Source organism: Pelodiscus sinensis, chromosome 20 (genome assembly GCF_052426305.1).
Source record: "Pelodiscus sinensis isolate ZL-2025 chromosome 20, ASM5242630v1, whole genome shotgun sequence".
Taxonomy (NCBI): domain Eukaryota; kingdom Metazoa; phylum Chordata; order Testudines; family Trionychidae; genus Pelodiscus; species Pelodiscus sinensis.
Genome location: NC_143071.1, coordinates 7,720,485 through 7,747,340, shown reverse-complemented (window position 1 = coordinate 7,747,340; position 26,856 = coordinate 7,720,485). Strand labels below are relative to the sequence as shown.

Here is a 26,856-nt window from a genome sequence, read left to right as displayed (position 1 = left end):
AGAAGCAGGCTAGAAATGATGAGAAGGATCCAATCAGGGAGGATGAGGCCATTAGCATATTGTGCACTCATTTGCATATCCTCTTCCGATCCTTTTTGTGGAAGAGGTTTGGCCATTAAGAAGCCTCATGTAGATGGGGCTATTTGTCAGAAAAAAAAACCCTTTTGCACAAGATCCTGTAAACTTCATTTTTTGAGGAATAAGAGATCTTGCTCAAAAGTTTTTTTCCGACAAATGGCCCCGTCTACACAGGGCTTTTTAACGGCAAAACCTCTTCCACAAAAAGGATCAGAAGAGGATATGCAAATGAGCATGTGATATGCAAATTAAGTGCTCATTAGCATATCGTCTGCTGGAACAAAAACACAGTGTAGATATAGCCTCAGTCACCCTGGGCCAGAAGGCTGGGGGCTGTAACAGGGACCTCAAAGGTGAGGAGTATTAAGGGAAGAAATGTGAGGGCAGAATCTTCAGGGCTCCAATATTTCCAAGAACCGTCTCTCCTCCATATATGAAAATATGCCCCAAAGATCTGTTCTGTGGAAACAATGGTTTCCCAATTAAGGAAATTTTTGATGGGGGCATGGGAAGGTTCAAAATGGCGGTGCTAGGAATTTTGGTTGCCCACCCTCACAGAGAGTGAAAACACTTTGGCACAAAGAACCCACTCGGGTCTAGGAATCATGTCAGCCCCAGTGTTCTGGCTTACGTGGGACGCAAGCGGTGCAGAGGTCTCGTGTGCATTTTCCACACGGGGTGCGCGTCACAAATGGGAATTCCCTGCGTATGCAATGCATGCACTTTCCTGCCACCTGATCTCACAGACTGGACACGGGTATGGTCAAAGGAAGCCCCTGGAAGCGGGAGCAGGCCTGCAACCCCAAGGAGAAATGGCTGGATAAAAAGGACTGAATGACGAAAGAGCGCGCACCTTCACTTGGCAACATGTAACCTTAAAAGACAGACCCAAATGCACACAGCCCAGTTCTGTAGCTGTTGGACTAGAACAGGCCTGGGCAAAATCTGGCCCGCAAGTCGAATCTGTCCCACCAAACCACCAGATCCAGCCTACAGACACTGCAGGGAGCCCCAGGCAGACTCCCTGCTTGCTTCACCACACCCACACGCCACTCAAACGCAGCTGTGGGGCGGTTTTTCTTTAAAAACAGAGAATCCAGAGGGGAGGGGGAAAGCTTTAGGAACTGCTCCCACCCCCAGCACAATCCCATTGGCCGGTTTCTGGACAGAAACTGGCCAGTGGGAGCTGCCTGTTTCAATAATAGGCAGCCATGAAGCACAAGGGGCTCCAGAGCACATGGCTGCAGCCTGTGCAAGGGCTGGGCAGGAAGGTGCTGGCTGGTAAGTCTCCTGGCAGAGCCTGTCTCTAGCACCTCAGTCCCTCCCTTCCCCAATCATCTGCCACCCACTCCTGCCCCCTACTCCACATACCCATATCCTCTGCCCCCTCCTGTACCCATAGCCCCTCCCAGATCTGGCACCCCAATCCCCTGCCTCAGATGACAGTCCCCTCCTTCGCTAGCTCACAACCCAAATTCCTGCACCCCCTCCTTACCCCAATTCCTGTCCTAGGTCACAATCCAACCCCCTGCACTCCAGACCAGTGCCCCAGTCTCAACTGCCTCCTTCACCCAAACTCCCTCCCTTACCCCCAAGTTCCCGTCTGCACCCAACCTTCCTCCCAGACTCCACACCAACTCCATTAATACAGTAGACTTCTGATAATCTAGCACCTTTGGGACCTAGGTAGTGTCAGATTGTCGGATATGCCGGACTATCAGGAGGTACTATAAAGGGGCATACTCCCAACCCAATCTCCCCCCCTCCCCCGCTCTAACCTAATTCTTGGGTCCCAGAGCTGCCACTACAGCTGCACATCTCCCTCCAGGCACTGGGGCACCGGAAGGGGCATAGCCTCAGGCGGAAGAGACGGGGCTGAGACGAGGCAGCCCTTGGTGCTGCTTGGAATGTGCCATGTGGTGCTCCGGCGACAATTTGAAGAGACTGGGGTGCCAATTAATGCCGCGGCAGCGAGGATGGCCAGCAGTTTCGGGCCCTTTAATATTGCCAGGCCCTGGACGGTTGTCTCCTTACCCTCCCTCACATTGTCCGGCCTGGTGTTCTCCCTAAAAGGAGACCCCACTACCTAGAGGTTGATCTGTTTTGAAGCACCCCATAGTCAATCAATGGATATGCAATCCAGGAGACACTTTGAGCATGAGCTGGCCCCGGACGCTATGCGCAACTCAATCCCTCTCCTCTCCCCTCCCCTTCCCCAGTCAAACACCTCCCCTCCCTGCTGTAACCCAATCCCCCTCCTCTCCCTCAACCTTATGCTCAGGTCCCGGAGCCAGAGTCGCTGCGCCGCATCCGGGACGCCCTGCGCACCACCCCCCCCCCGATCCCCTTCCCCTTCTCCAGAGCCAAGCATCTCCTCCCCCCAACCTTACTTCCGGGTCCTGAAGCAGCTGCCTGCGCTCAGCAGGCAACTGCTAGCACATGCAGGCTGGGACACTGTGTGCGACATGGCACGCACGTACAGGGTACGACGCAATGTGCTGGGGGCTGTGAGCGGAATGGCGCGGGCCATGAGCACACATGCAGTTCACAGCGGCCCGGCCGTGAGAGCGGCTGACCTGAGCGGTTCCGGGTTTTGTCCCGGTTCCGTCAGGAGCCTTGGGTTGGCCACCCTTGCACTAGGCTCTTGCCATTTTGATGCCAGACTATCAGGAGTGCCAGATAACTGGATACCGGACCATTGGAGTTTTACTCTATCATGGAAGAGTGTGGCCCTTGACCATTTTCCAAATTCTTGGAGTGGCCCCCCTATCAAAAATTATTGCCCACCCCTGCACCTGAAGGCCACCTCAATTAAATAATTGGTCTTCGCTAGCCCCTAGGGTGGTTCAATTTGTTACCTGCTTTTGCAAATACCAAACACTTTCTCTTTCACATTTCCCTTTGAATTGAATTCTGCCATGACCACTCTTGACAGACAGGTTAATACGATGTATCTGAGGGAAGCCACGTTCCAGGTACTCAAATGCTCTTCAGTTTTCACAGGTCTCTCGGAGGTGACATGGCCTGTACCCATCAGCTCAATACAAAGTCGGCATCAGCTTCCCCCAGCCCTTTTATTATCTTCTGAGGAGCAAACAAAATGGGGAAGCTCTTGCCATTTAAACAAGGCCAAGCTAAATCGCCTTCCGTCCCCAATCACTTACTAGTTTTTCCCTTCAAATGTCACCTACCGTTGCGGATTGAAATGTTGACCTTTCCTGACATTATCCTGATTACTTAGCCATGTACCAGGAGACAGGAGCTTTTCTCCCACTGACTGCTTCCGTAAATAGATTAAATTAAAAGATTATCCTGTCACTCAGACCTAGAGAGCTCTGCTCATAAGTGTTCTCCAGCAGGGCTGACAGCCTCGCCGGACCTCTAGGCCAGGCGGGAAGGACCTTGCTCCGTACCCCCGGAAGGGGCGTAGCCTCAGGCGGAAGAGACGGGGCTGAGGCGAGGCAGCCCTTGGTGTTGCTTGGAACGTGCCATGAGGTGCTCTGGCGACAATTTGAAGAGACTGGGGTGCCAGTCAATGCCGCGGCAGCGAGGATGGCCAGGAGCAGCAGCAGGTTTAAAACAAATAAAAGGAAGTTCTTCTTCACACAGCCCATAGTCAATCTGTGGAACTCCTTGCCTGAGGAGGTTGTGAAGGCTAGGACTATAACAAGGTTTAAAATAGAACTAGATAAATTCATGGAGGTAAGTCCATAAATGGCTATTAGCCAGTATGGTTAAGGAATGGTGTCCCTAGCCTCTGTTTGTCAGAGGGTGGAGATGGATGGCAGGAGAGAGATCATTTGATCATTACCTGTTTGATTCATTCCCTCTGGGACACCTGGGATTGGCCACTGTCAGCAGACAGGGTACCGGGTTGGATGGATCTTTGGTCTGACCCAGTATGGCCATTCTTATGAAAGCGCCACGTGGAGCCCGGGGTCAGCTGACCCCCGAGTTCCACGTGGCGCTGCCACTTTGAAATGCCACGAGAAGCCTGATGCTGGGCTCCCCAGCGTTTCAAAGTGGCAATGCCACATGGAGCCTGGAATCAGCTGGGGACTCTCCAGCTGATCCCGGGCTCCACACAGCGCTGCTGCTTTGAAATGCTGTGTGCAGCCCAGGGACAACCCAGCTGACCCTGGGCTGCACATGGCGTTTCAAAGTGGCAGCACCACTTTGAAGTACCCCCTCTTCTTCCCACCCTTGGCTGCCTCTTTCTGATAGAGGCAGCGGGGGTGGGGAAGCAACTAGTCGACTAACCGATAAGCATTTGCTTATCGGATAGTCGACTAGTCCTTCACATCCCTAATAATCATTATGCAATATACCTCATAAGGGTGCATCTGACAGTTTCAAGGGAAGGGAAGGCGTTTATAGTGTATTTCCAGCACTGCGTGAAAAGAGCTGCCATACACAAAAGGAGAGTGTGTTAAGAAGCTAATGCCAATGACAAATTTGGCACATCAAAGCACAGCTACCTGTCTATTTCTTCTTGCACATACTGAAATGAGAAAAAGCTGTAATTTAGAAGCATAGAAGTGGGTTGAATATTTTGCTCCTCTCCAGTGAATCTAAGAAAAAATTATTATTACCAGAAAATGTAAAAAAGGAAGATTAATTAGTTGCCATTCATTTCTAAAGCTCCATATTAGAGTCTGGTATCACTCTGCCTATTTTAATTCTTTCAGGAAATGTATATCCATGTGTGATATGGCACAGCCTCATCCCCTGCAAGTCCTGGAGTTAAGACCCAGTGAATGCACCTGTAAGTGACTGACTGCCTCCTAACCCGTGCGGATCACTAGCAATGTTCCCTGTAAGCTGAGCGCTTGGGTGGCTTCCAAGAAGAAATTCAAATGCTGCCCAGCTGATTAGCCGAGCGTCCACAGCTGGCAGCAGTCTTCAACATGTTTCTACTGGTGGTACATATCCACACATACCTTGGTGCACCTAACACAATTTATTCTGCACACGGGTGGGAAAAATTAGAGGGAAGATTCCTCGTAAGTGGGCAAAACATCTGATGTAATCAGGTATTTGCGCAGGCACATGGCTCATTTTAGGTACTTAACTGGCACACATTGTTTCATCGATCCAAGGCTACATCTACATTGGTGAGATTTTGCGCAAAAGCACCTGCTTTTGCGCAAAATCTTGATTCCTGTCTACACTGGCCGCAAGTTCTTGCGCAAGGACACTGACATTCTAATGTACGAAATCAGGGCTTCTTGCGCAAGAACTATGACGCTCCCACACAGGAATAAGCCCTCTTGCACAAGTGTTCTTTCGCAAGAGGCCAGTGTAGACAGGCAACATGAATTTCCTGCACAAGAAAGCCCGATGGTTAAAATGGCCATTAGGGCTTTCTTGTGCAAGAGAGCGTCTACACTGGCACGGATGCTTTTGCACAAAAGCACATCTCTTGCGCAAAAGCACATGCCAGTGTAGACGCTTTCTTGCACAAATACCCTAACGCAAAAACTCTTTGCGCAAAATCTCGCCAACGTAGACGTAACCCTAGAATTTTAGAACATTAGCTAGAAGGTCAGTATTAGTCATACGCTTTTAAGTCAGCATGGTTAAAGAGTTTCTGCCCAGCCTATCCAGATTAAATCCCCTCTCTGGGGGAGTTAATTGTGTATTAAATGCTCATTTGTGCTGCACTTCCTTGCTTGTCAAAATTCTCAGCACTCTTTACACCTACGATCCAGCCTTTAACAAAGGAACAATATTCCTCCTCAGTGGTAGTAAATGGAGACAGGATCTTGATTTTATCCCTAACAGAGGCCTCCTGCTAGAAGACAAATAGTTGTATACACAAAAAGCTAACCAGGAGTTTTAACCAGCCTGACTAAAAGCTCCTTCCCCTCTCAGTTGACCAGCCTGTAGTCACCTCTCTCGTCTGATGTTGTCATCTCGCAAGGTCTCCAGTCATCCATAGAGTCTCCTGGGTAGATTACACTTGGCTTTCCAATGTAAATAACAAACAGATTTTTTTATTATTATTAACAAAACCCTCTCAAGCCTTGTGTATATTTCACAGAAACACAAGTAAGAGGAGGAAAGCACAAGCCCATTTTCCCCTTTTTTACCCCCAAAAAACAGCATTCAGGATGATGGGAGCCTTCTATTTATATAACAGCAGGAAAAGCCAGTTTTCTGTGTATTGCTGTTTGTATGAAGAAACTGTCTCTTCTCAGGAAACTTAGAAAAATAGCCGGATGGTGCCATTGGCATCTTACCTGTCATAGCATGCGGGATGTTAGTGATCATCACTCTCTGAGTGTGCATTTTGATGCCAGTGTCTGGATTCTGCATCTCCATGAGGAGGGCTTCAATCTGCAAAGCAAGATGGGGACAGGTGGTTTTGTGAGAACGAACACCCTCCTCAAAGTACCATCTTGCAATTATTACCTGTCAGGCTCTCCCACAGAAGAGAGACACCCTGGTGATTAGCTTGTTTACCTGCCGACGTGGCTGTTACGCACAAAGACTACCTCTACCTACCACGAGGAGGCAGGTTCTGAGATCGATCCACCGGCCGTCGATTTAGCAGGTCTATTGAAGACCTGCCAAATCAACTGCAGATCACTCTCTTATCAGCCCTGCTACTCAACCCCCAACAAGACCCGGCAGTACCTTGACTTTAACTATGTTAGTCACGTAGCTGGAATCGCATACCTTAAGGTCGACTTTCTGTGGTAGCGTAAATGAAAAATCAGCGAAGAATTCAACGTGGCTTTTTCAGGGGAGATCCTGACCAACTGACAATCTACAAACATTGGTTCCTTTTTGCTCAACTAGCAACCTGTTGAGGTCTCAAGAGAACAGTTGCAAGTCCATGGGAGTGAATAAGACCCCAAAAGCTAGCTCCATTGCACCTCTAGCCCCTTTTGCTTACAGACAACTTCAAAGTGCATCACTCACAGGGTGAATTAGCAAAGGTGTCAATGCAGAGGGAGAAACTGTCTGTTTTTAAGTCTGCAGATAAGAAATGAGTGGACTTTTAAAATAGGAATGTAAAATCCCATTTGATTAGTTAATCGGTTAAACGTTAAGTTCAACCGGTTAACCGATTAAATCGGGACAAGCAGGGGTCGCTCCAGTTGGGCTGGAGCAGTCCCTCCCTCCACAAATGGGGGCTTCCCTGGCCAGGCTGGCGCACCCCTTACCGCAGTGAGCGCTGTGGGGCTGGAGCAGCTGCCACCTATTAACCACCGAAGTACTCTCTATGGCTCATGGGCTGTGCAAATAGTGTGAGACAGTTGAAGCCAGACATCAAATGGAGCTCAGGGTGACCAGAACCTATCAGGCAGCACTCAGCAGGATGAGACCCTAGATACGCCGGTTAAGAAGATGGCTAAGGAGCCCTCGTTTTCTTGACTCCTTTAGGGATCTGTAAGGACATCTGGGGGAGCACAGTGCCACTCAAGAAACAGAAATAAGGCACCACTCCTAGCACAGAGACAGCCTACGGGTTCTTGTGGACCACAGAGCAACACTGGGCCTGATACTCCTCTCGCAACAGCGAGATCCTGGACAACCCCACCGAAGCAAGTGGAATAACAACAGTGCAAAACGCCTGTAAGTGAGGGGAGAAACAGGCCCATGGTGCTGCTATTTGTGAGTTCTTCTAAAAAGACTACACAGCGCCAACTTTCGAAATAACTCATTCTTCCAAAATTTCCCTTAACCCTTGTGGAACGAGCATTACTGGGATGTCAGAATAACCCCCCCGTTATTTCAAAATCTACTTCGAAATAACAGACTGCTTCAATAGACATGGGGTAGCTATTTCAGGATACTTCTGGTAGCTCCACAGTGTAGACGTACCCTTAGGGACCTGAAGAGGTAGATAAACTCCCAGGTGCCTGTCTGCATTTTCAGGCATCTAAATACATTTGAAATCAGCCTCTTAGACCTTTTTCAGGCTTTGCCTATGCTTCTAAAATTAAACGCAGCCACTGCTGAGGCAGGTGCAGCGCTTTCAGCCAGAAGAGTGGCCACAGCATGAGCCCAGTGTCCCGAGAGGGGAGTAGCAAACGGCACTGGGAACCCGTTTATACTGGAGCTTTCCAGCGCTGTCACTTGCTGCGCTTGGGGAAAGGGTGTTTTTTCAGACCCCTAAGCCAGCAAGTTGCAGCACAATAAAGGGGCAGTGGAGACTTAGCCTTGAAGAATGCAAAATAACTCTTTTTCCCTTGCCCAATTTTCTTGACTGTTAGTGACCAGACTTTTCTCTGAGGATGGAAGACAACAGAATGAAGAGAGTAGGGATGATCCAGTGCATAGGGCCCTGACCTGTGACCTAGGAAATCCCAGCTTCATACCCTTTTTTGTCACAGATTTTGTGTGTGACTGAGTGAGTCATTCTGCCTCTCTGTGCTTCTGTTCCCCAGCTATAAATGGGAATAACAGCAGTAGCACCTTCCCTGGCATTGTTCCGATTTTTTCCATGTGTAGAATAAATTTTGTTATGTGAACCAAGGCATGGACAGATGTGCACCACCCATAGACACACATGCTGCCAGCTGTGCTAATCAGCTAGGTGGCACCTGAATCTTTCCTGGGTGGCCACCCAAGCGCTCAGCCTACAGGGAACACTGCTGCTCCCAGGTTGTTGTGAAGAAAAATACACTAAAGATGGGGCACAGACAACAAGACCACGACAGCTACGCTATAAGGCCACGTACACCACAGTTCTGATCCCCTGGCAAATCCCAGGAGCTTCAGCGGGAGCGGCACCTTTCAAGACCTGATTCTTGGAGCAAGCCTGTTGTGTAGCCCATGTTCCATTTTGACCCCTTGTATCGGAGTGGTCACAGGTCCCTAACTGGGCCTCTACTAATCAAGAGCCAACCGTTGGCTCACAAAACCCACTCAGTCTTCTGGGGATGGATGCGCTCTTTTCCTAATGAGCAAACCGCTCCAGAGACTTGTAGCTTTCCTACCCCTGCTGAGTCCCCTCTGGTCATTTAAAGAAATAACAGATCAAAAGACACGAGCGAGCTAAGCAAGGGAGCGCCCATCGGGTGGTGCCTACTGAGTCGGGCAAACCCTGTACTTTGCTGATCAAAACTCAGCAGGTCTTTTCCTCTTTCCCTTAGGGAACCGGCTGCTTATTAGGGATTCCTAGAGATTAGATGCTGCTGCCAGCACCAGCTTGTCAGCAGGAGGCAAGAAGGGCTGTTTAAAATACAATGAGGACATCTGCTTTCTTTTCTGCAGCTCTGTCGCATTCTGTAACATGCTTTTGCCAGGAGAGCTCTCTGGCTGATTTTCGTTTTGTACATATTGTCGCCAGGACTTGGCCTTGGTCCACAGGTGGAGGTTCCTGCTGAAATCAATTCATAATAGGTGACATGTACCACAGGGGGGGAGGCACAGGCTAGTAGATTTTGTGTGCTCCATCCCCAGTGGAGAAGGGATTTAACCACATTCTCACAAAGCCGTTCACACTCCCCTGTACACACACTCCCCTGTACATTCTATATCAGGGGTTGGCAGCATACAGCACGTGTGCCATAAGATGATTTTACGTGGCACGCGCAGCATGGCGTAGGAGCCGGGCAGGCTGGCAAACAGCGGGTGGCATGACCCTGCACTGGGCTCTGTGTCCCTGCATGCAACTCCCAGGAGCTAAGGGGTTAACACCCTTCTCTCCGCTCCCCCCTCCGCTACAGGCTGTGCCTCCTGCTCCAAGGCGGAGTGGGGTTGGGTCTGTTCCACAGATAGGGGTGGCATGGCTGGTCACATGCTGCTGCTGCTGCTTCTGTGGGTCTAAGCCGTGGCTGCTCGCCGTGGGCAGGGCGGCTCTTCCCCAGCACCCGCTTGCCCAGGAGCCGCAGCCTGCAGGGTGAGTGGCGAGCCCCAGAAAAAGAGCTGAGCCAGGCATAGAAGTGACTCTGCCCCCGTCCCCAAACCCTCCTCACCCCAGTGCTGCTCCCAGAGGGCTGCAAGTCCCAGTGCTACTGCCCTGCTGGTGTGTGCATTGGGGGCACAGGGATGCGGGCGAGGAGGGGGGCGAAGGAGGATGCGGAGGCAGGGGCAGGATCTTGGCATGCCACTTCTGAAAGTCTGCCGACCCAGCGACCAATAGCAGAGCTCTAATTAAATATCTGCCACCTACTCCATCATAAATACTCACCCAGCTCAGCTCCTCCACCCAGAGCCTTCCCTGATCCTATTTGTAAAGATCACGCTTCCACCTCCCACACTCCCTTTCATCTTCACCCGGCCAACACTCTGCTGATTTTATTCTTTTTCAGGCCTGCAGCTAATAATCACATATAGAGCCAGGGTCACCACTTTGACAAAACATCCTATAGTTTGGAGTCCTGTGGCACCTTATAGAGTCCCGCATCGATCTGACAAAGTGGTTTTTATCCATGAAAGCTTATGCCCAAATAAATCTGTTAGTCTCTATCTGCAAAAACAACAAGGATTCCTACGGTGCTTGAGAGATTAACACCACCCCCCCTCTGAGACGACTCAATAGTTTGTCAACCCTGAAACTTTTTTTTTTTTTTAAATAAAGGTGGTTGAGATGGAAAGTCTCTTTCCCTGCAGTTCACTAGCTCCCATCCAATGCATACTATCAGGCCAGGTCTACACTACAGGGGGAGGGCGAATTAAGATACGCAAATCCAGCTACATGAATGATGTAGCTGGAATTGATGTATCTTTATTTGCATTTCCGCAGCTGGAGGTTGAACTAGCCCTGCTCTGTGCTGGGGAGAATCAGAACTGCTCAACTGAGTGTCATGGACTTGATAGTGCAACAGCTACTGGAGATTTGCCTCAATCTCATCTAGAAGGCACCTGTGCTTTTGAAGCAGGAAGGGCTGAGTTCTATCCTCGTTGTCACCCTGAATACTTTGGGAAGGGATTTAACAGCATCTTTTTAACCCGCCACTTAGAACCTCTTAGGCCAGTCTCCCTTAATGCAGCAAAGGAAGCTCTCAAAGCTTATTTCATGCTTTTCATTTCCACAGCACCTTTCACCTGAGGAGCACCAAGCGTTTTACGAAGGTGGGCAAATATCATCCCCACTTCACAGAGTAGGGGACTGAGGCCCAGAGAAATTCACATTTTCCAGACGACACACTAATTCTGTTGGTAGCTCTGCTTTTTGGTACCCAGCTTTGGACACCACCCAAAAACAAAGGCTCCCCTAATTAGAAGACGCTTTTGAACATGTGGGGGCAGAGAGACTTCCCCGCCCCCCCATGTCAAGCGTGTTATTAGAATGGAGTACTTCTCTCTCAACTTCCCTGCTCCTCAAAACCAGGCAACGTCATCAGCCAAACCATTTGGTACCCTTCCCTGAGGTCAGGTTACTGCGCTGGCTGTCATGGATTGGAGCTGGATTATGAATCAGATCAGATGTGAAAGTCAGTATGTTGCTCAAAACCAACTACCCTATGGATATCTGGGATACCCCAGAACTTACACCCGCTTGACATTTCTATCCTAAAATACAAGCAGGAGGCTAACAGCTACTAAACCTGAAAATGTGTCAGGCCAATAAATGTGTCAGCCTGTTTTGTGGCTGCTTTAGCTGATGCTGCTGGTGATTCCTTAGAAAAATGTTTGCAGTTGTAGTTACTCCCGACACAAGCAGCAGCACCATGCTACCCACATTTGCTTTCGGGATGCATTGCTGCAGCATGTGGCTATGCACCCTATGCCTGGAGCACACCAGCTCCTTGTGCACAGTTAGCTTCGGGGTGCTGTTCAATTCACAGCCCACCCTGGGAACCCTTGCACAGTGTGAAGCCATTTCAAGCTGACCATCAGCTGCACGGAGAAGCGACACCGCAGATGCACCGTGCCACCTGCTCGTGCGTGGGAGAAAAGAATCCATTGTCACCCACATCATGTGTATTTCAGTAACAAGCTGACAGACAGCTCACATGGGTGCCATCCAACGCCCTGGGACTGCAACTCTCACGCTGCCTCAAGGACCAACAGCATTGTGACAGCAGCAGAAATTCCATACGCCGGGCTGCCACAAACACCTGCAGGGAGAATATGTGACTGTTGTAGGTGCCAGCTGGTGGCAAGGCACTTGCACAGACTTGAGCAATGAATGAAGACTGTATGTGGGTTTCTTGGCTTCACAGAGGCCTGATCCTGCATGGTGTTGAGCAGATACATCCCAAGTATCCTCAAGTCCTGCAGTCGGTGAGGTTAAAGGTGCTCAGCATACGGGCAAAGGTTGTGGGGGCATGGGAGGCGGCACTGCCCCTCCGAACTGTATTATCGGTCCCTGTGCGGGCAGCGGAGACTCATGCTGGCTGCAGAGCGCTCTTTCTGCACCAGCACTGCCATGAGTGTCAGAGCCTGGGTCAACTGGCTTGGGCTAAAAATAGCAGTGTAGACATTCCTACCCCAGGTTTCAGAGAGAGATTCCAGCTTGAGCGGGAATGTCCACACGTGCTACTTTCAATCCCATCGTGCGAGCCCAAGACAGTCGACCCTCCCCGCCCCAGGGTCTTTCTTGCAAGACCCGGGAAGTCTTTCCACCACTTTCAATGGATTTTTCAATCAGTCCCAGGAAAGGGAGCTTCCTCCCGCTGGACTGCCCAGGGCTGTGCTCAGCACGTCGCAGATACGGATCCCTGTGTTTTAAAAGATTCACACGTGCCGGAGTAGCTGTAAGTGTGCACCAGTCAAGCTAGGCTTATACGCCTCTGTACGAAGCCTCCTGGAAACTTCTACATGGGTGCAATAGGGGTCTCATTCAGACTGGTGCTGAGCAAGCTCCCCTCCCACTGAAGCCAAGGACACGGCTCTGTACAAGTAGCATGGAACCACACAGAGCAAGCTTTCCAAACAGGGAAACAGGAACCACAAAAGGTCCAGCTTGCTTCCTTTAAAAATGTGGACTCCATATTGAGACTCCCACATGGTAATGAAGAGCCAGATTCTGCCACCTTTGCTCACATTGAATAGCACTATACCTCACGCACGACTAACCTCATGGATAAATGTCGCACGGTCATATATAGCTCAATGGAATAATACAATATACTCCTCTTCATCCAAAGCCCTGCTATTATGCAAACTTCTGCATTATCCCAGTCCCTTCTTTCTCTCCCGTGCAGTTTATAATGGGGGACAAGGAAGCGATTCGGATAATGCAGTGGCTTGGCTATTGAGCAGATACCCCTGACCAGGACTGCAAGGAGGAGGGCCACTTTACAGGGAAGTCACTCTGCTACCGAAATGCTCCTGTCCTCTTGATTATCCAAATGCCTGATTAGCTGAACAAAATCCATGTCCTACCTGCTAAGCAGATAATCTGGAGTGCATTGGCATTCACGACACCTCTACAGACCCTTCCATTTTGGAATCTCGGCACACTTTGCAAAGGTTGATAAGCAGCAACCATCCTATTTTTCAACTCAGTAACTAAATATTGTGCATTTGGTTTTGTTTTTATATATAGGTTGATTCTCTGGACCTGCCCATCATCTTTAATACAATTTCAGAGTACAAATCAACCCTGAAATCTTGCCCGCTATTTTTTCCTTTTGACAGGACAGCGCTTCTCTGCCAAAGCTGCAAGAAACAAACAGCCCCAACAGAAGTATTTTACATGCCTCCTTCAACGTGAAAAGTGCAAGTGTTTTTGTGGCTGTAAGATTCACATTGTGAGACTGAATAAATTTACACTCAATCTCATCTTACTTGGAAATCTGTGCTACCACCAACTCCCTCTGCTGATGTATTTACATACCTGCGCTACCAAAAAAACTACTTTTTGTTCGTTTGTTTGCTGGCCCTCTTTTTTGCAGAGCGAACCACATTACCTGAAAGGACAGCTGTACTTGTCACTGGAAATTCCGCTAATTCTATTCAACAGGATAAGCCATAGACAAGAAAAATAGCTATTAATCCAGCTTTTCTCCCATGAGTAGGCTATCCTGTTTAAAATCTTTTCAAATACTGGTTACATTAAAATGCTTTCAAATGAGTGTCAAAAAAAACCACTTTTCACAATTATACGTTTCATCCAAAATATAGTTTGGCCATCTGCATGCTCTGTAAACATCTAACAATTATAAATACACACACCTTCCAAAATGCTATAAAACAGACAGCCCACCTTTTGGCATGATGTTCCCTTTGAAGAATGAACATTGGCTATATGTCGTATGTAACTAAGAGAGTGATTCCTGAGGGTGAAAATAAACCAGATTATGGCTCAAAGCAAAATTAGGGAATCAAATTCTCAGTAGGGTGATTTTTTAGCCCAGCAAATGATATAGTTAGAATGGCTTGGGGTGTGTGTGAGTGGGGAGGGGATCTAAAAACATTCTAACAGGAGGGATTGTATACAACTGCATGATTAGAGCAAATAATGTTTTTGTGGCTGTTTTCAACAACCCCTCCTGTTCAGTTTTAATTATTATGCCTCTAGGACTCCCATGATGCAAACAGTGCCATGTAACAGGTTGCCTTCCTTTGGAGCCTGCAAAAAATAGGACACTTGCCTCAAATCCTTTAGTAACAACAGCACAGGAAAAGAGAACTTAAAAGGGATTTCAAAACACTTTCTAACCAATAAGACTCACAAGGGCTTTTGAAGACAATTAATTCAACAAACTATCATGAATAATACAGGCTAACAAAATGCCTATTCTTGCCCTACCCATCCTACTATCCCCTGGATTAGCCAGACAGGTGGCAGTTATTTTACAGCTGTGTTTTGATATTTTACAGATGTGTTTACAGCAGTAGATATCGTTGTTCAGGTAGGATTGCTATTATATTTTTTTTAAACCGCGTTACCTTTTTCAGGAATGCCATTCTTGGCCTGTAATGCTGCCCTTGGCCCGTCTGTTTGACAGTCATCGTTCCCCCACGGAGTCAAGGCAAAAGCCACAAAGAAAGCAAATTAAAAGCAACAACAAAGCAATTAACAGCCAGGTATCCACTCCCCAGCTGCAGGAAAGCTGCTGCTGCTGCTGGAACAACCCCCTGTCTAGAAACTAAAGACAGTGGTGAGCAAACCCTGCTCCGCCGCAGCCAATGAACAAGCAGCTCCGAGGTCCTCATTTGCATGGCTGTCGGGCCTCGGCGCTTCCCACCTCTCAGCACCAGGTGGAGCTCTCCTGAGCGCCGGCGAGAAGAAAGGCTCCGGGGTGGGAGGGGGGGAGCTGAGCGCGTCTTCAGCCAATCAGCTCTTTCCAGAGTCTGAACGTTCCAACCCCTAAACACATTGTTACACACTGTGGAACGCCAAGTAGCCCCCTCGATATTTCTGTTGCTATTTTAAAGGCTTTCGTGGTACGAAGAGATTTAATAAAAACTGTCCTTCCATCAACATGCTCTGCTGATGTATATCGATAAGAAGATGCTTTAACATTCAGTGTTCTGGCTGGGGCTGTAGAACATAATAAAAAAATGTTACCTATGTCTGCCCATGGGGAACATTTCCTTTCTAAAAAATCAATCAGCACTTTCAGTGGGTTAATAAAAAGGGCCTTTGCCAACATTTCTGCAGCAGTGTAAGAGGGGGAAAGTGTTTTTAAAATCAACATTCCTGATGGTGTTTAAAAGCAGTAAGTTGTGAAAAAGTCAACATTCGTATTAGTTAGTGGAAAACATTTTTTAAAAAATTTCTACTGATAAAAAGTGACACTTTGTGTTTAGATTATTTTTCTTATTATTTGTGTAGTACCTTGTGGTAGACACCACCCATAATATAAGAATGAGGGGCCACCAAATGAAATTAATGGGCAGAAGGTTTAAAACAAATAAAAAGAAGTTCTTCACACAGTGCATAGTCAACCTGTGGAACTCCTTGCCTGAGGAGGTTGCGAAGGTCAGGACTATAACAGAGTTTAAAAAAGAGCTAGATAAATTCATGGAGGTTAAGTCCATTAATAGCTATTAGCCAGGATGGGTAAGGAATGGTGTCCCTAGCCTCTGTTTGTCAGAGGGTGAAGATGGATGGTAGGAGAAAGATTGTTTGATCATTACCTGTTCAGTTCACTCCCTCTGGGACACCTGGCATTGGCCACTATTGGCAGACAGGATACTTAGCTGGATGGACCTTTAGTCTGACTCAGTCTGGCCATTCTTATGTTCACTTCATAGAAAACAAAAAAGACAAGGCCTTGCCTTAAACAGTTCCCAGTCAAAGAGCCCAATCTGGCTCCAGCTGTATTCAGTGGCCAAACTCCCAGTGAGCTCCAAAAGAACAAGATAGGGTCTTAAATCAGCCACATCCAGGGGACAACAATTAAGTTCTAAGAAGCGCAGCCTACCAAACACGTACATATGTGAGTAGTCTCAGTGATAGGGTTGCCAACTCAGTTGGTCCAGTCCGGGAAATTTGGCAACCCTACTCATCAAGGTCTAATGATTTCAGTAAAGTTACTCACATTTGCAAGACTGGAGTTTAAAAGCTTGAAGGGATGATGATGGTGAAATCAACATGCTGCTAAAGGAGAGGATCCTGCAAAAATGCGGAATGTTTTCCACTGAACAGAGATTGCTAAAAAGTGCCCCTTGCAGGATCAGACTCTTAGGGCTTTATCTTAGTTGACCTCGGTTGTAGGTCATGCATGAGGAGAGAGGAGGGAAGGAAAGGGACCCAAAAAAGACAGAAGCCAACTGAGTGCTTAGGACAAAGAAAAAGTGCAGGAGGACCCAAGGGAAAGCCCACTCCGAAATCATGTCCAAAGAGTCAGTGGACGGCACCAGAGGAATTCTGGCAATGCAAGCTTGAGGAAGCACTCAGAAAAAGGCCCTAAAATCACACAGTCTCCTCCATGATTGTACTTCCTGCTCTTGGACTGATGGATGGGTGAATGGTGTCTGACTGACAGCGCTGCAGACTGAAACTTCATTTATCCAGGCACAAAGAAGCAACAGTTATGAAAACTTCCTCATCCCTCCTGAGTGAAGTACTTGAACCCTGATCTGGAAGGGATAGCCTCTGCAGGTGAGACCTTGGTGCTACATGAAAACAATAATAATTGTGCCATGTTTCATAACCAATGTTCCACAGAAACACCCCAATACATGCCATACACACTCATCCATACATAGAACACATACACCAAGCACATGCATCTATAAACACGTATCACATACAGCCACATACATGCTTTTGTAGTGTGCACAGATCACACATACTAACACTAGGCGCACACACCTTGGCATGCACTCTCATGCATACTACACCCCCACATACATCCTGTACATGCAAGTGCCCACACACTGTCAGTGGGGCCAACAGCTTTGCCAGGCCCCCAGGCAAAGCGGTGGGAAGCCTAGCTCCATGTTCCTGGAAGGGACAGGGACTCAGGTGGAAGAGGCAGGTCTGGGGTTAGACATAGGGTTGCCAGGTGTCCGGTATTGAACTAGACAGTCTGGTATTTTCGCCTCCTGTCCAGTAAAAAATTTCAGAAAATACCAGACACCTAAAATGTCCAGTATTTTCTGATTTTTTCCTGGCCAGGAGGCGAAAATCCCGGGTGCTTAATGGGTTCCACTGCCTGGTGCAGGGAGGCAAGATGGCAGGTGGCCGCCGGCAGCCTGTTAAGGCCAAAGAGCCTCAAAAGAATTTCTTAAAGGGGCCACGTTGTTTATTTACTTATTTAGCTTAACAACTCTCGAGGTCCTTTTTTTTTTTTTGCTCAACAACTTTGGTCTCCCCCTTTTTTTACTCAACAGAATTTCTCCCCCCCCCCCTCCCGCCGGTGTTTTTTTTGGGGCGGGGGGGAGGGTTGGTATTTTTGGTTGAACCATCTGGCAACCCTAGCTAGACAGCCCTTAGCACTAACGGGAGAGTGCCACCCCCAGCAGCCCTTAGTGCTGCCTGGTGCGCACCACACAGGACTCCAGCGATTTAAAGAAGCCAGGGGCTCTGGCTGCCACCGCTGCCACAGCAGCAGCGGCCGGGAGTTCTGGGCCCTTTTGAATCACCGTGCCCCAGGGTCACTGCCCCTTTTGTCCCCATTAGTCGGCCTACACACTGTACAGACAGATGCACCCGCAAAGTGCATGCTTGCACTATACACACAAATGCACCCCAAATAGATGTGCATATGCACACCACACAAACATCTCCGTGAGTTTTTTTCATGGCACTCTCGTGTGATTTGCATGACATCACAGCTCCCCTACGCTTCAGCGAAGTACACATTGCAAGGTTGTCTCTCCATTAACAGTCTAAAGGCACTGATGACCTCCTCCACTGCATTGCAACCCTTGGGAAAGTTTCAGAGGGGTAGCCATGTTCGTCGGTTTCAGCAAAAACAATGAGGCACATTCTTTGGAAGGATCTGAACGAGCAGACTCTCCTCATAAAGATTCCCATATGAATGTTTGCATCTCTCCCAGCCATGTGACAGTCAGGACATTTGGAGGTTTTCTTCTGGAATGCTCTGTTTCGTGCTGCTGCATAATTTAATTATTATTAATGACAGCTGTAGTTCTGCCTGTGAATGCCAGGGGAAATAGATCTCTGGCTTCCGGGCATGAGCTGAGTGCCACAGGGTACAGGAGGGAAATTTTTCACTCATTTTCAGCCTCTCGCAATTCACACTGTCTCACGGTTTGGTTTTCCCCCCCCCCCTCCCTTCCCCGAAAGGATTTAATCTATACTAGCAATCCTCAGGAGTTGGCAAAGTAATGACAGGAAAAATAGCAGCACAGAAATCTCCTAAGGACAATCAGAAGCAGGAAGGGGGTCGCTAGACTCATGTCTGGTCTCCATCTAAAACTTAGGCAGTGTCTACACTTGCCCTTGCTCAACAAAACTTCCGTAATTCACAGGTGCTTAAACACTCCCCCTTCTTGTGTGAACCACAAGGTTTTGCCACCACAAGTGAAAATGTGACTGCTGCTTTGTCAGCAAAAGTGCTTTCCACCTCCCAACTCCTTCCCCCATTCAATGTGGCTCCCCCAGTTTCCTGGGGAAGCTTGGGCTTCAGCCCTGCCAACGCTGGGGCCACAACACCAACTCTCCCAGGGCCAGGGTTGCTGGAGCCACACACTTCTCACTCTCTCCATGCTCGGAGTGGAGGGGAGGTGGGGCCATGCAATCTTCCCTCTAATCTTTTCCATTCAAGAAAGATTTTTTTCCATCCATGTGCAGAATAAATTTTATGTGCCAATGTGCATCACCAGTAAAAGGAAAAAAACCAGCTGTAGGCGCTGTGCTAATCAGCTGGGTGGCATTTTAAGTCTTTCCTGAGCAGCCAGATAAGTGCTCAGCTTACAGGGAACGCTGCTCTCACAGGGGCCCTGGGCAATATGCGTCCCCCAGGCCCAGGTTCGCCTACCACCTATGATTCACACAGGCTGACTTTTAGCAACAGGGCTGTGTCAACACCGAATTTCACACCCTGCCTTTCAGAGAAGAGGATTACTTCCCTCAGTGCAAAATCTCCTTCCGTTGATGTAGGCAGAGAGTACACTACAGCACTATTGCTGCACAGCTGCAGTGCCACAGCAGTCTCACTCAAACTGCTAGTCTAGACAGACCTTAGATGAAGAGGAAGCACAGTGATGTTATCTACATTTGCGCAAGAGGGCTTTTTCCCCAACGGGAGCAGCATAGTATCTGCGGAAGAACATTGACAATCTTACATGAGATCGTCAGTGTTCTTGCGCAAATTCAAGCGGCCAGTGTAGGCAGCTGGCAAGTGTTTCCGCAAAAGCAGCTGCTTTTGCAAAAAAACTTGCCAGTCTAGACGCAGCCTTAGTGTATTAAAGCTAGCTGGAATGTTTTGTTTATTTTAGCTAAGTAACTTATCTTGATCTGTCTGTCAGCATTTGCAACCATTTATACCCCACTTTTTATACTTAATAAAATAACTTTTCTTTATTACCAAACCCAGTGTAAATAATTGTTACCTGTGCAGGGGGGACCAACAGCTGTTCAGCTCTCTTTCATTGAGAAAGAGGGCACACTTCACGAGCTTTCTCTGTGTAAAACTTTTATATAGCGTAAAAGGGATTTATTTGGAGTTTTGATTCTCTCGGAGCTGTGCTCCTGGGTGCTGACAAGTCCCTGTAATGGAGCCGTCACAGATCTGAGCTGTTATCAGTGTCTGTCTTATTCTGCTGGAGGGGCTCTGACCCCAATTCTGTGTCGTTGCTGGGAGGAGACCACAGGTTCTGGGTCAGCAGAACAGCGGGGAAAGGGCAGAGGACAGGTTGGCGGGCTCATTGGTATAATCAGCCTATCAAGTGAACGTCTCAAGGGGGCCTCTGTGATCCAACCCATCAGACAGGTTACCTGGAGAGCTTGTGGGCTCCCCATTACTAAAGATTTTTAAGAACAGACTAGACCAACATTTGTCAGGGATGGTTTAGGTCTATTAACTCCTGATTTAGCATGGCAGGACTAGATGGCTGCCTGAGGACCCTTCCAGTCCTACTTTTCTATGATTTCACACAATCAAGTGCTGATCTAATGGTTCCACTGAGGGATACAGATGCCCTACTAAGGAGTTTGCATTTGAAAACTCAGCCCATATGTAGCAGGAGATCCCCAACTGTGATCCACAGAGCTGCTTTGTCCAGATGCTGAAGAAACACCTTTCCGAGTGCCAACAGAGACTTTCTCACCTCAGAGAAACCCAGCCCAGGACTCTTTCAGGGTTTCTAGACGTTCTCTGACCATGGCTGCTTCATGTCTTCTGCCAGGAGTCTCTGGTGTCAATTCAGCTGTGATCAACTTTGCAAAGGAAACCAAACTCAGAGAAGTAACAGGCATGCAAGAGGTCAGAGGTGAACTGCATGGAGACCTAGTTAGATATGGAGCTGTCCCTAGGAGGATGCAGAGCCTAAGGCAACCCCCCAGACACAGGGCACAGGACAACCCTGCCTGCTGCAGGCTACTCCCCTGCTCCACACCTGCCCCACTACATGCCCTTTCCCAAGCTCTGCCCCCAGTGCACCCTTTCCTGTCCCTGCTCCGTCCCTTTTCCCCCTCCGCACTCAGGAACCGAAGAAAACACAGCAACCTGCTCTGCTCTGCCCTGCCTCCCTCTCCCGACCTGCTACATTCGATTTCTCTGCGCAGCCCCGTGCTAGGCCCCCAAGTAATCCCCTGGGTCCTGTCTATAGGTCGGTTGAGGTGGCCGCTGCGGGATTCCCTCAAAGTGTGGGGCCTGGGGCTTATGGATGGAATGGCTCTGAGATGAAAGCACTATGGGCTGCAGACAACATGGAGAGATTTGATACTAACTACAGAGGGAGGCCAGCCACTCCATAGTTAAGTTTACAGCAGGATTTCTCTTTACAGTCCAATTTAAATATAAGGACTGAAAACGAGGAAGGGGAAATAAACTACATGGAACCCAAACCATTCTCTTGATTAGACATCAAGAGCTAATGATATTTCCTAACTTACATTATTAAATGGTGACACAATTAGTGTCAAGTGCCACTCGATCCAACTCCTTCTACAACATGTGCTTCATAATCAGCATTTCATGAAGCACACTGAAGGGGCTGGAGCATCCAAAGAAGAGAGATAAAATCAGGAACGGACTCTGGCCTCCACGCTGAGAGTCAGGAAAGTCTGCGCACCTCACCAAAATCTGCTCTCCATTGTGGGTCCCACGGTTGCCCTGCAGAGCATCAGAAGCAGAGCGCCGGCTCTCCTATTAAATCAGATGCAAAGTGGCTTGGAAAGAGCTGTTAATGATTAAAGTCTAGAGAGCAACAAATCAGCAAATTCCGGCTTACGGTGGCTGGGCGGATTTCGAGTTTTCTTTGTTTGATTTATTGTACGAGTCTGCTGGGACTCTGAGAATTGGAAGGAGCCAGACAGAATGAAGGCAGGAGCAGTGCAAGAGTCTCTTCCTACTCACTGATTTCTGCCAATGCATGTCAGCACTGGCCCTGTGAATTCAGCCCAGAAATATACCCACTAGTGAAATCACCTCCCATTCCTGAGTCTCAGTTTTAGAATGGAGCCAATTACACTGGTATAGTTACATGCCTTATAAGAGTGTTGGTGTAACTTGCTACTGGGCGAATTTGAACCTGGGACCTATCTCTGAAGCAGTGTCTAGGAACCTCTACCTTCTGAGCTAAAAGCCAGCCCGTTCCCAGCCCATGCTGTAGAGGTCTCTTGGTCTTAACTGTTGCTGTGGTCTAGGTACCACTTGCATTGCTCGGTAACCACACTAAGGCTATGTCTACACTGGCGCAATCTTGCCCAGAGATATGCAAATGAGGCTAAGCATGGAATATCGCCACGCCTCATTTGCATATCTAATGAGCCGCCATTTTTGCAGAAGAGGCTCTTGCGCCAGAAGGAGCAGTCTACACTGCCCCTTCTTGCGCAAGAAAAACCCTCTTGCGCAATGCCGCTACGCTGATTATTTTCAGGAATAACGGCATTGCACAAGAGGGTTTTTCTTGCGCAAGAAGGGGCAGTGTAGACAGCTCCTTCTTGCGCAAGAACCTCTTCCGCAAAAATGGCAGCTCATTAGATATGCAAATAAGGCTCGGTGATATTCCATGCTTAGCCTCATTTGCCTATCTCTGGCGCAAGGTCGCACCAGCGTAGACATAGCCTAGGTGTGTGGGTTACATAGGGAAGCTACATTTATTAGGGCCAGATTTTGCCCGGCCAGTCCACAGATCCTTGGGCAGCAGTGGCAGTCCCTGGACTTGCCAAGCCCATAGACTATTTCTCCAGAGTGTCGACCAATGTGCCACCAGACACGTTTCCTCATCTCTGTGGTGAGGAGAGGGCTGTCACAGAGCCAGAACAATTTGCTGCACCTTTGGAGGCAGAATTCTACAGAGAATCCTGCCTGGGGGAAACGCCACAGTGCACCCAAAGACATACCACACCTTAAAGCAGGAGTCTCAAATTCCCAGCTCAGGGACTGTCTGCAGCCCACGCACTTCCCTAATCTGGCCCCTGCCAGGGGGGAGGAAGTGTTGGGTGGACAGCCTACAGGGACTCACCTTCACACGCGGCTCCAAGGAGCACCCAGGCCTCCAGCGCCCATAGTCCTGGCCACAGCGAGAGCCACTCTATCTGGGAAGCCATGCTGGCTGTCTCCACTGCGAGGCGAACTGCACTGGCCAAGGAGCTGCCCAAGCTGATGCGCTTCTGCAGCCAGCAGGTGGGGCGGGTGGGTTTCACTTTTGGTTACCCTAGGTGGGGGATCCCAACGTGAGGATGCGGATATTAGCAGTGGGAAGCGGGGGAGGTGGGATTCCAGTGCAAAGGTGCGGATGTTAGCGGGGGCAGGGAGGTTAAGGTTATCCCAGCACAAGGACATGGGTGTGTCAAGGTCAAGGACTCAGTTTCACGTCTTGTAGGATCCTGGTCTCCATCTGGGCTCCTGGACACAGGGAAAACTCTATCAACTTGCATGTACTGTACTGCCAACCCCAAGCTTTTAAAACGCATGAATCGGTCCCTCTACCTTGCAAAGAGAGACTGGCTTCTGGTGTTCGTGGTCTTTGGCTGAACTTGGGGCATATTTCCAGCTTTTCGCCTCAAACCATGAAACAGACAGACAGACACAAAGAAAGGTTTTCTAATACCATGTACCAAAAAACAAGTATAATCTACTAAATCAGAGCGATCACGGTTGATAGTGGTGCATGAGGCAGACACGTTCCTAGATCTGGCTTAATTCTAACAACATGGCTGGGGCTTTCCAGAAAAAAAATAAAGCCCCAAATTATCAGGAGGCTTGTGACCAAATCAGGGGAGTTGGTATCACTGATATCTAGTCAGTTTCACAAAAGGAGCGAATAGTTTCACAACTTACACCTATGGACAGGATGGCTCTGCATACCCCTACCCCGGACCATAAGGAGGTTCCACCAGTAGCATGGAGCCAGCGCCAGGAAGCCTCTGCAGCCCCACAGCAAGTCTCTGAGTCTTGGCGCTACATTGCAGGGCTGAAGTGTGAGTGCTAGCTCACCCTGCTCCTGGGAGAAGCCCCAAGACAGAGCGTGAGTTGGGCCCCAGCACTCTGGGTTGAGCGTGTGTTCTTCCTTCTCATTTGAGGTCAATGAGAGGTTGTTGGGGTTTTTTTCCACCTGTGTGTGGCCCCCAACTGATTTTTCTGTGGGTCAGTGACCCCTGTCTTAAAAAAAGGCTCCCTGTCCTCGCCTTAGAAAGCAAAATTGAATTCTTAATGATTGAAAAATACTCTAGATCTTTAGAAAACATACATAATAACAAAACTCCACAGCAGCATAATCTCTGTCAGCCTGGGTTAGCTCTCTTCCCTGTTTCTTGATTAGTAAGAACCCCAATTTAATGCCAGGAAAAGGTCCCATCACAACCAATGGTCCCTCTAATTTTCCATTTATGTGCACATTTTTTCCATTCATGTGCAGAATAAATTTTACGTACACCAAGGCACATGCAAATATGCACCACCAGTAGAAACCAAAAACCTAGCTGTAGGCACTCTGATAATCAGCTGGGTGGCATCTGAATCTCTCCAGAGTGGCCACAGACGCGCACAGCTTACAGGGAGCGCTGATCACAACTTAACTTTGAGCCATTGTCCTGATTTTGAAGTGCATTGAAATTAAAATCACTCTTGACAAATCAGTTCTGTCTATTCACACCCAACCAGTCAATCCTCCTTGCTGTCTCCTCTCTGAATGAAGGTAAGGAATTCTTTTTAATTCTACTTTTTAAGAACAAATTCTTTGGTTTTTTTGTCCATAAATCACTACCTGCAACCAGTAACACTAAAAGAATGCAATATGTAACCATTTTCTTATAGGAGGAATTGATGGATAAAAGTAATGAAGAATGATACTGTAAGCATGCCAAGCATATAGTTAAGGCTGAATTTCACTAACTAGCTTTTTCATTAGTACATCTCAGGACTCCTTATGAAAGAAGTAAGTATCATTATTCCCATTTTGCAAATGGGAAAATGGAGGCACAGAGAAGCAATTTACCCAGGTGGTGGGGGCAGAGCGAGGACTAGGTCTCTATCTGCTAGGCCATAGTGCATAAATGAAGATGCTTCTACAGCAGAAACATAAAATCTATGAGCAGGAAGGGGCTGTGTTTACCTATTTCTCACCTCTCCCACTGATAGGCTTGGTAGGCTGGAGAAGGACCCCACATATCCTTCCTCACTGATTACAGCTAGTTGCTGGGTGGCGGATCTCAGCTAGAGTATTGCTAAGGAGATCCAGGGTGGAGCTACTCTGTTTTCCCAATGGAGCTGTCTTAAGTGCTGACTCCACCAGCATCCCAACCTCCAGAGTCTCAAGAAGATCAAGACAGGTGGCCACATACTAAAGTCAGCCTCGTTTCACTGCTGTAATGAAAGCTAATAACCAAGTATTAAATAAATACGTTAAAGCCCTTTCTCCACTTTTGGTAAAATGCTAATAAAGAACAAAATGTTCCGTTTCCTCTTCATTTTCCTCTCATCCCCGTCCCTGAGTAAACGTCACAGCATCTGGAAGTTTGAGCCCCATGGGATTCCTCGTTCTAATGTCAGGTTCCAAGAATTCCTAGCTCTTGTTGCACTTCAGAGGGGAATGCTTGGACCATTGTTTTAAATACCCTGGTGAAAACGCACAACTGCTCAAATCTCTTCCTCTACCATTTGGTAGAACAACTCCCGCTCCAGCTTGCTTCTCTGTTTCCTTGAAACAAAGCCCTATGCCTTGTCTATGGGAAAGTTTTACCAATTATAAATTGGTACAGGTTGGATCTCCCTGGTCGAGCACCCTCGGGAAACTGACCAGTCCCACACCAGGGATTTTGCTGGAACAGGGAAGGTTATATCTCACCCCCCAGTACCGCCCCCCCAGCTCTGGACTGGCCACCCAGCTGGCTCCCCCTACCTGCCACCAGCCTCGCTGCCCTACTGGTTTCCTCCTGCCTTCCCTGCTAAGCTGAGCAGCCCAGCTTCCAGCGTGCTGGGCTGCTGGTCCCACCAGGCAGCCCTGCTGGGGCACACCGGACTCCCGGTTCCAGCTGGCAGCCTCGCTGGGGCGAATGTGGCAGCCCAGTGTCCGGGCACCCAGTCACCAGCCCTCCACTGGGACTCTCTGGACCATGGATGTTGCTGGACCAGAGAGTCCAGTTTACAGTGGTTCAATCTGTATGAGATATTGTACACACACTCACACAAACTGGAATAAAAGTAGCTACAAGGCAGACTGTACCAGAATAACAATATGGGTTTTATTGAAAAGTCTTTCCCATGTAGACAAGGCTTTATGCAATGTCCAGTCCAAGGACGGATTTTACCATGCATGACCTCATCACCTCCACTGAGTGAGTTCTGTGACTTCATTACTTCCCAGTCCTGCTAAATCCCACTCATCTGATGGAAACTCCATCCTTCGTTTGTGTCCATTTCCAAATCACTTTTAAAGTTTCTCCTTGTTGGAAGATTTGCTTTTGCTCCGTTTGTTGCCGTGTGTGTTTAAGCGAGATTTCAAAATCCGGATTGGTTTAAGCAGGTACAATTCCTAGAGGTCAGCTGGAATGATGCCCACCTAACACTACCACCAAAGCTGAATTGGATTGTGTTTTGAAATGATGCAGCTTTCAACCATCACAGCTGCTTGGCATATTGTGTTTAAATATTTAAATGAGCTTTGCATTTACAGATACAAATAAACACCTAAATTGTTCTATCATCAGTTTGATCTATACACTTCCATAGGTGCCGGAACTAGGGGTTCCGGTGCACTCCGTGGCTTGAATTGATGTCCCTCATATACAAGGTTGACAGTTTGGTTCAATGGTTACTTTACAACTTGTCCAAGACACTCGCA

The 26,856-nt window shown here is 48.3% G+C and overlaps 1 protein-coding gene across 1 annotated transcript in view; it reads right to left on the bottom strand.

Annotated features, from left to right (window-relative positions):
- Positions 1-15,193, bottom strand: part of RGS9 (regulator of G protein signaling 9) — a 77,399-nt gene extending 62,206 nt beyond the window's left edge. The window contains exons 1-2 of the mRNA XM_075903962.2: positions 14,878-15,193; positions 6,321-6,417 (exon numbers count right to left, since the gene is read on the bottom strand). Of these exons, the coding sequence (XP_075760077.2) occupies positions 6,321-6,417; positions 14,878-14,940 (160 nt within the window). The 5' untranslated portion in view covers positions 14,941-15,193. The remainder of the gene's footprint in view (positions 1-6,320; positions 6,418-14,877) is intronic.
- Between the last annotated feature and the right edge of the window lie 11,663 nt (positions 15,194-26,856).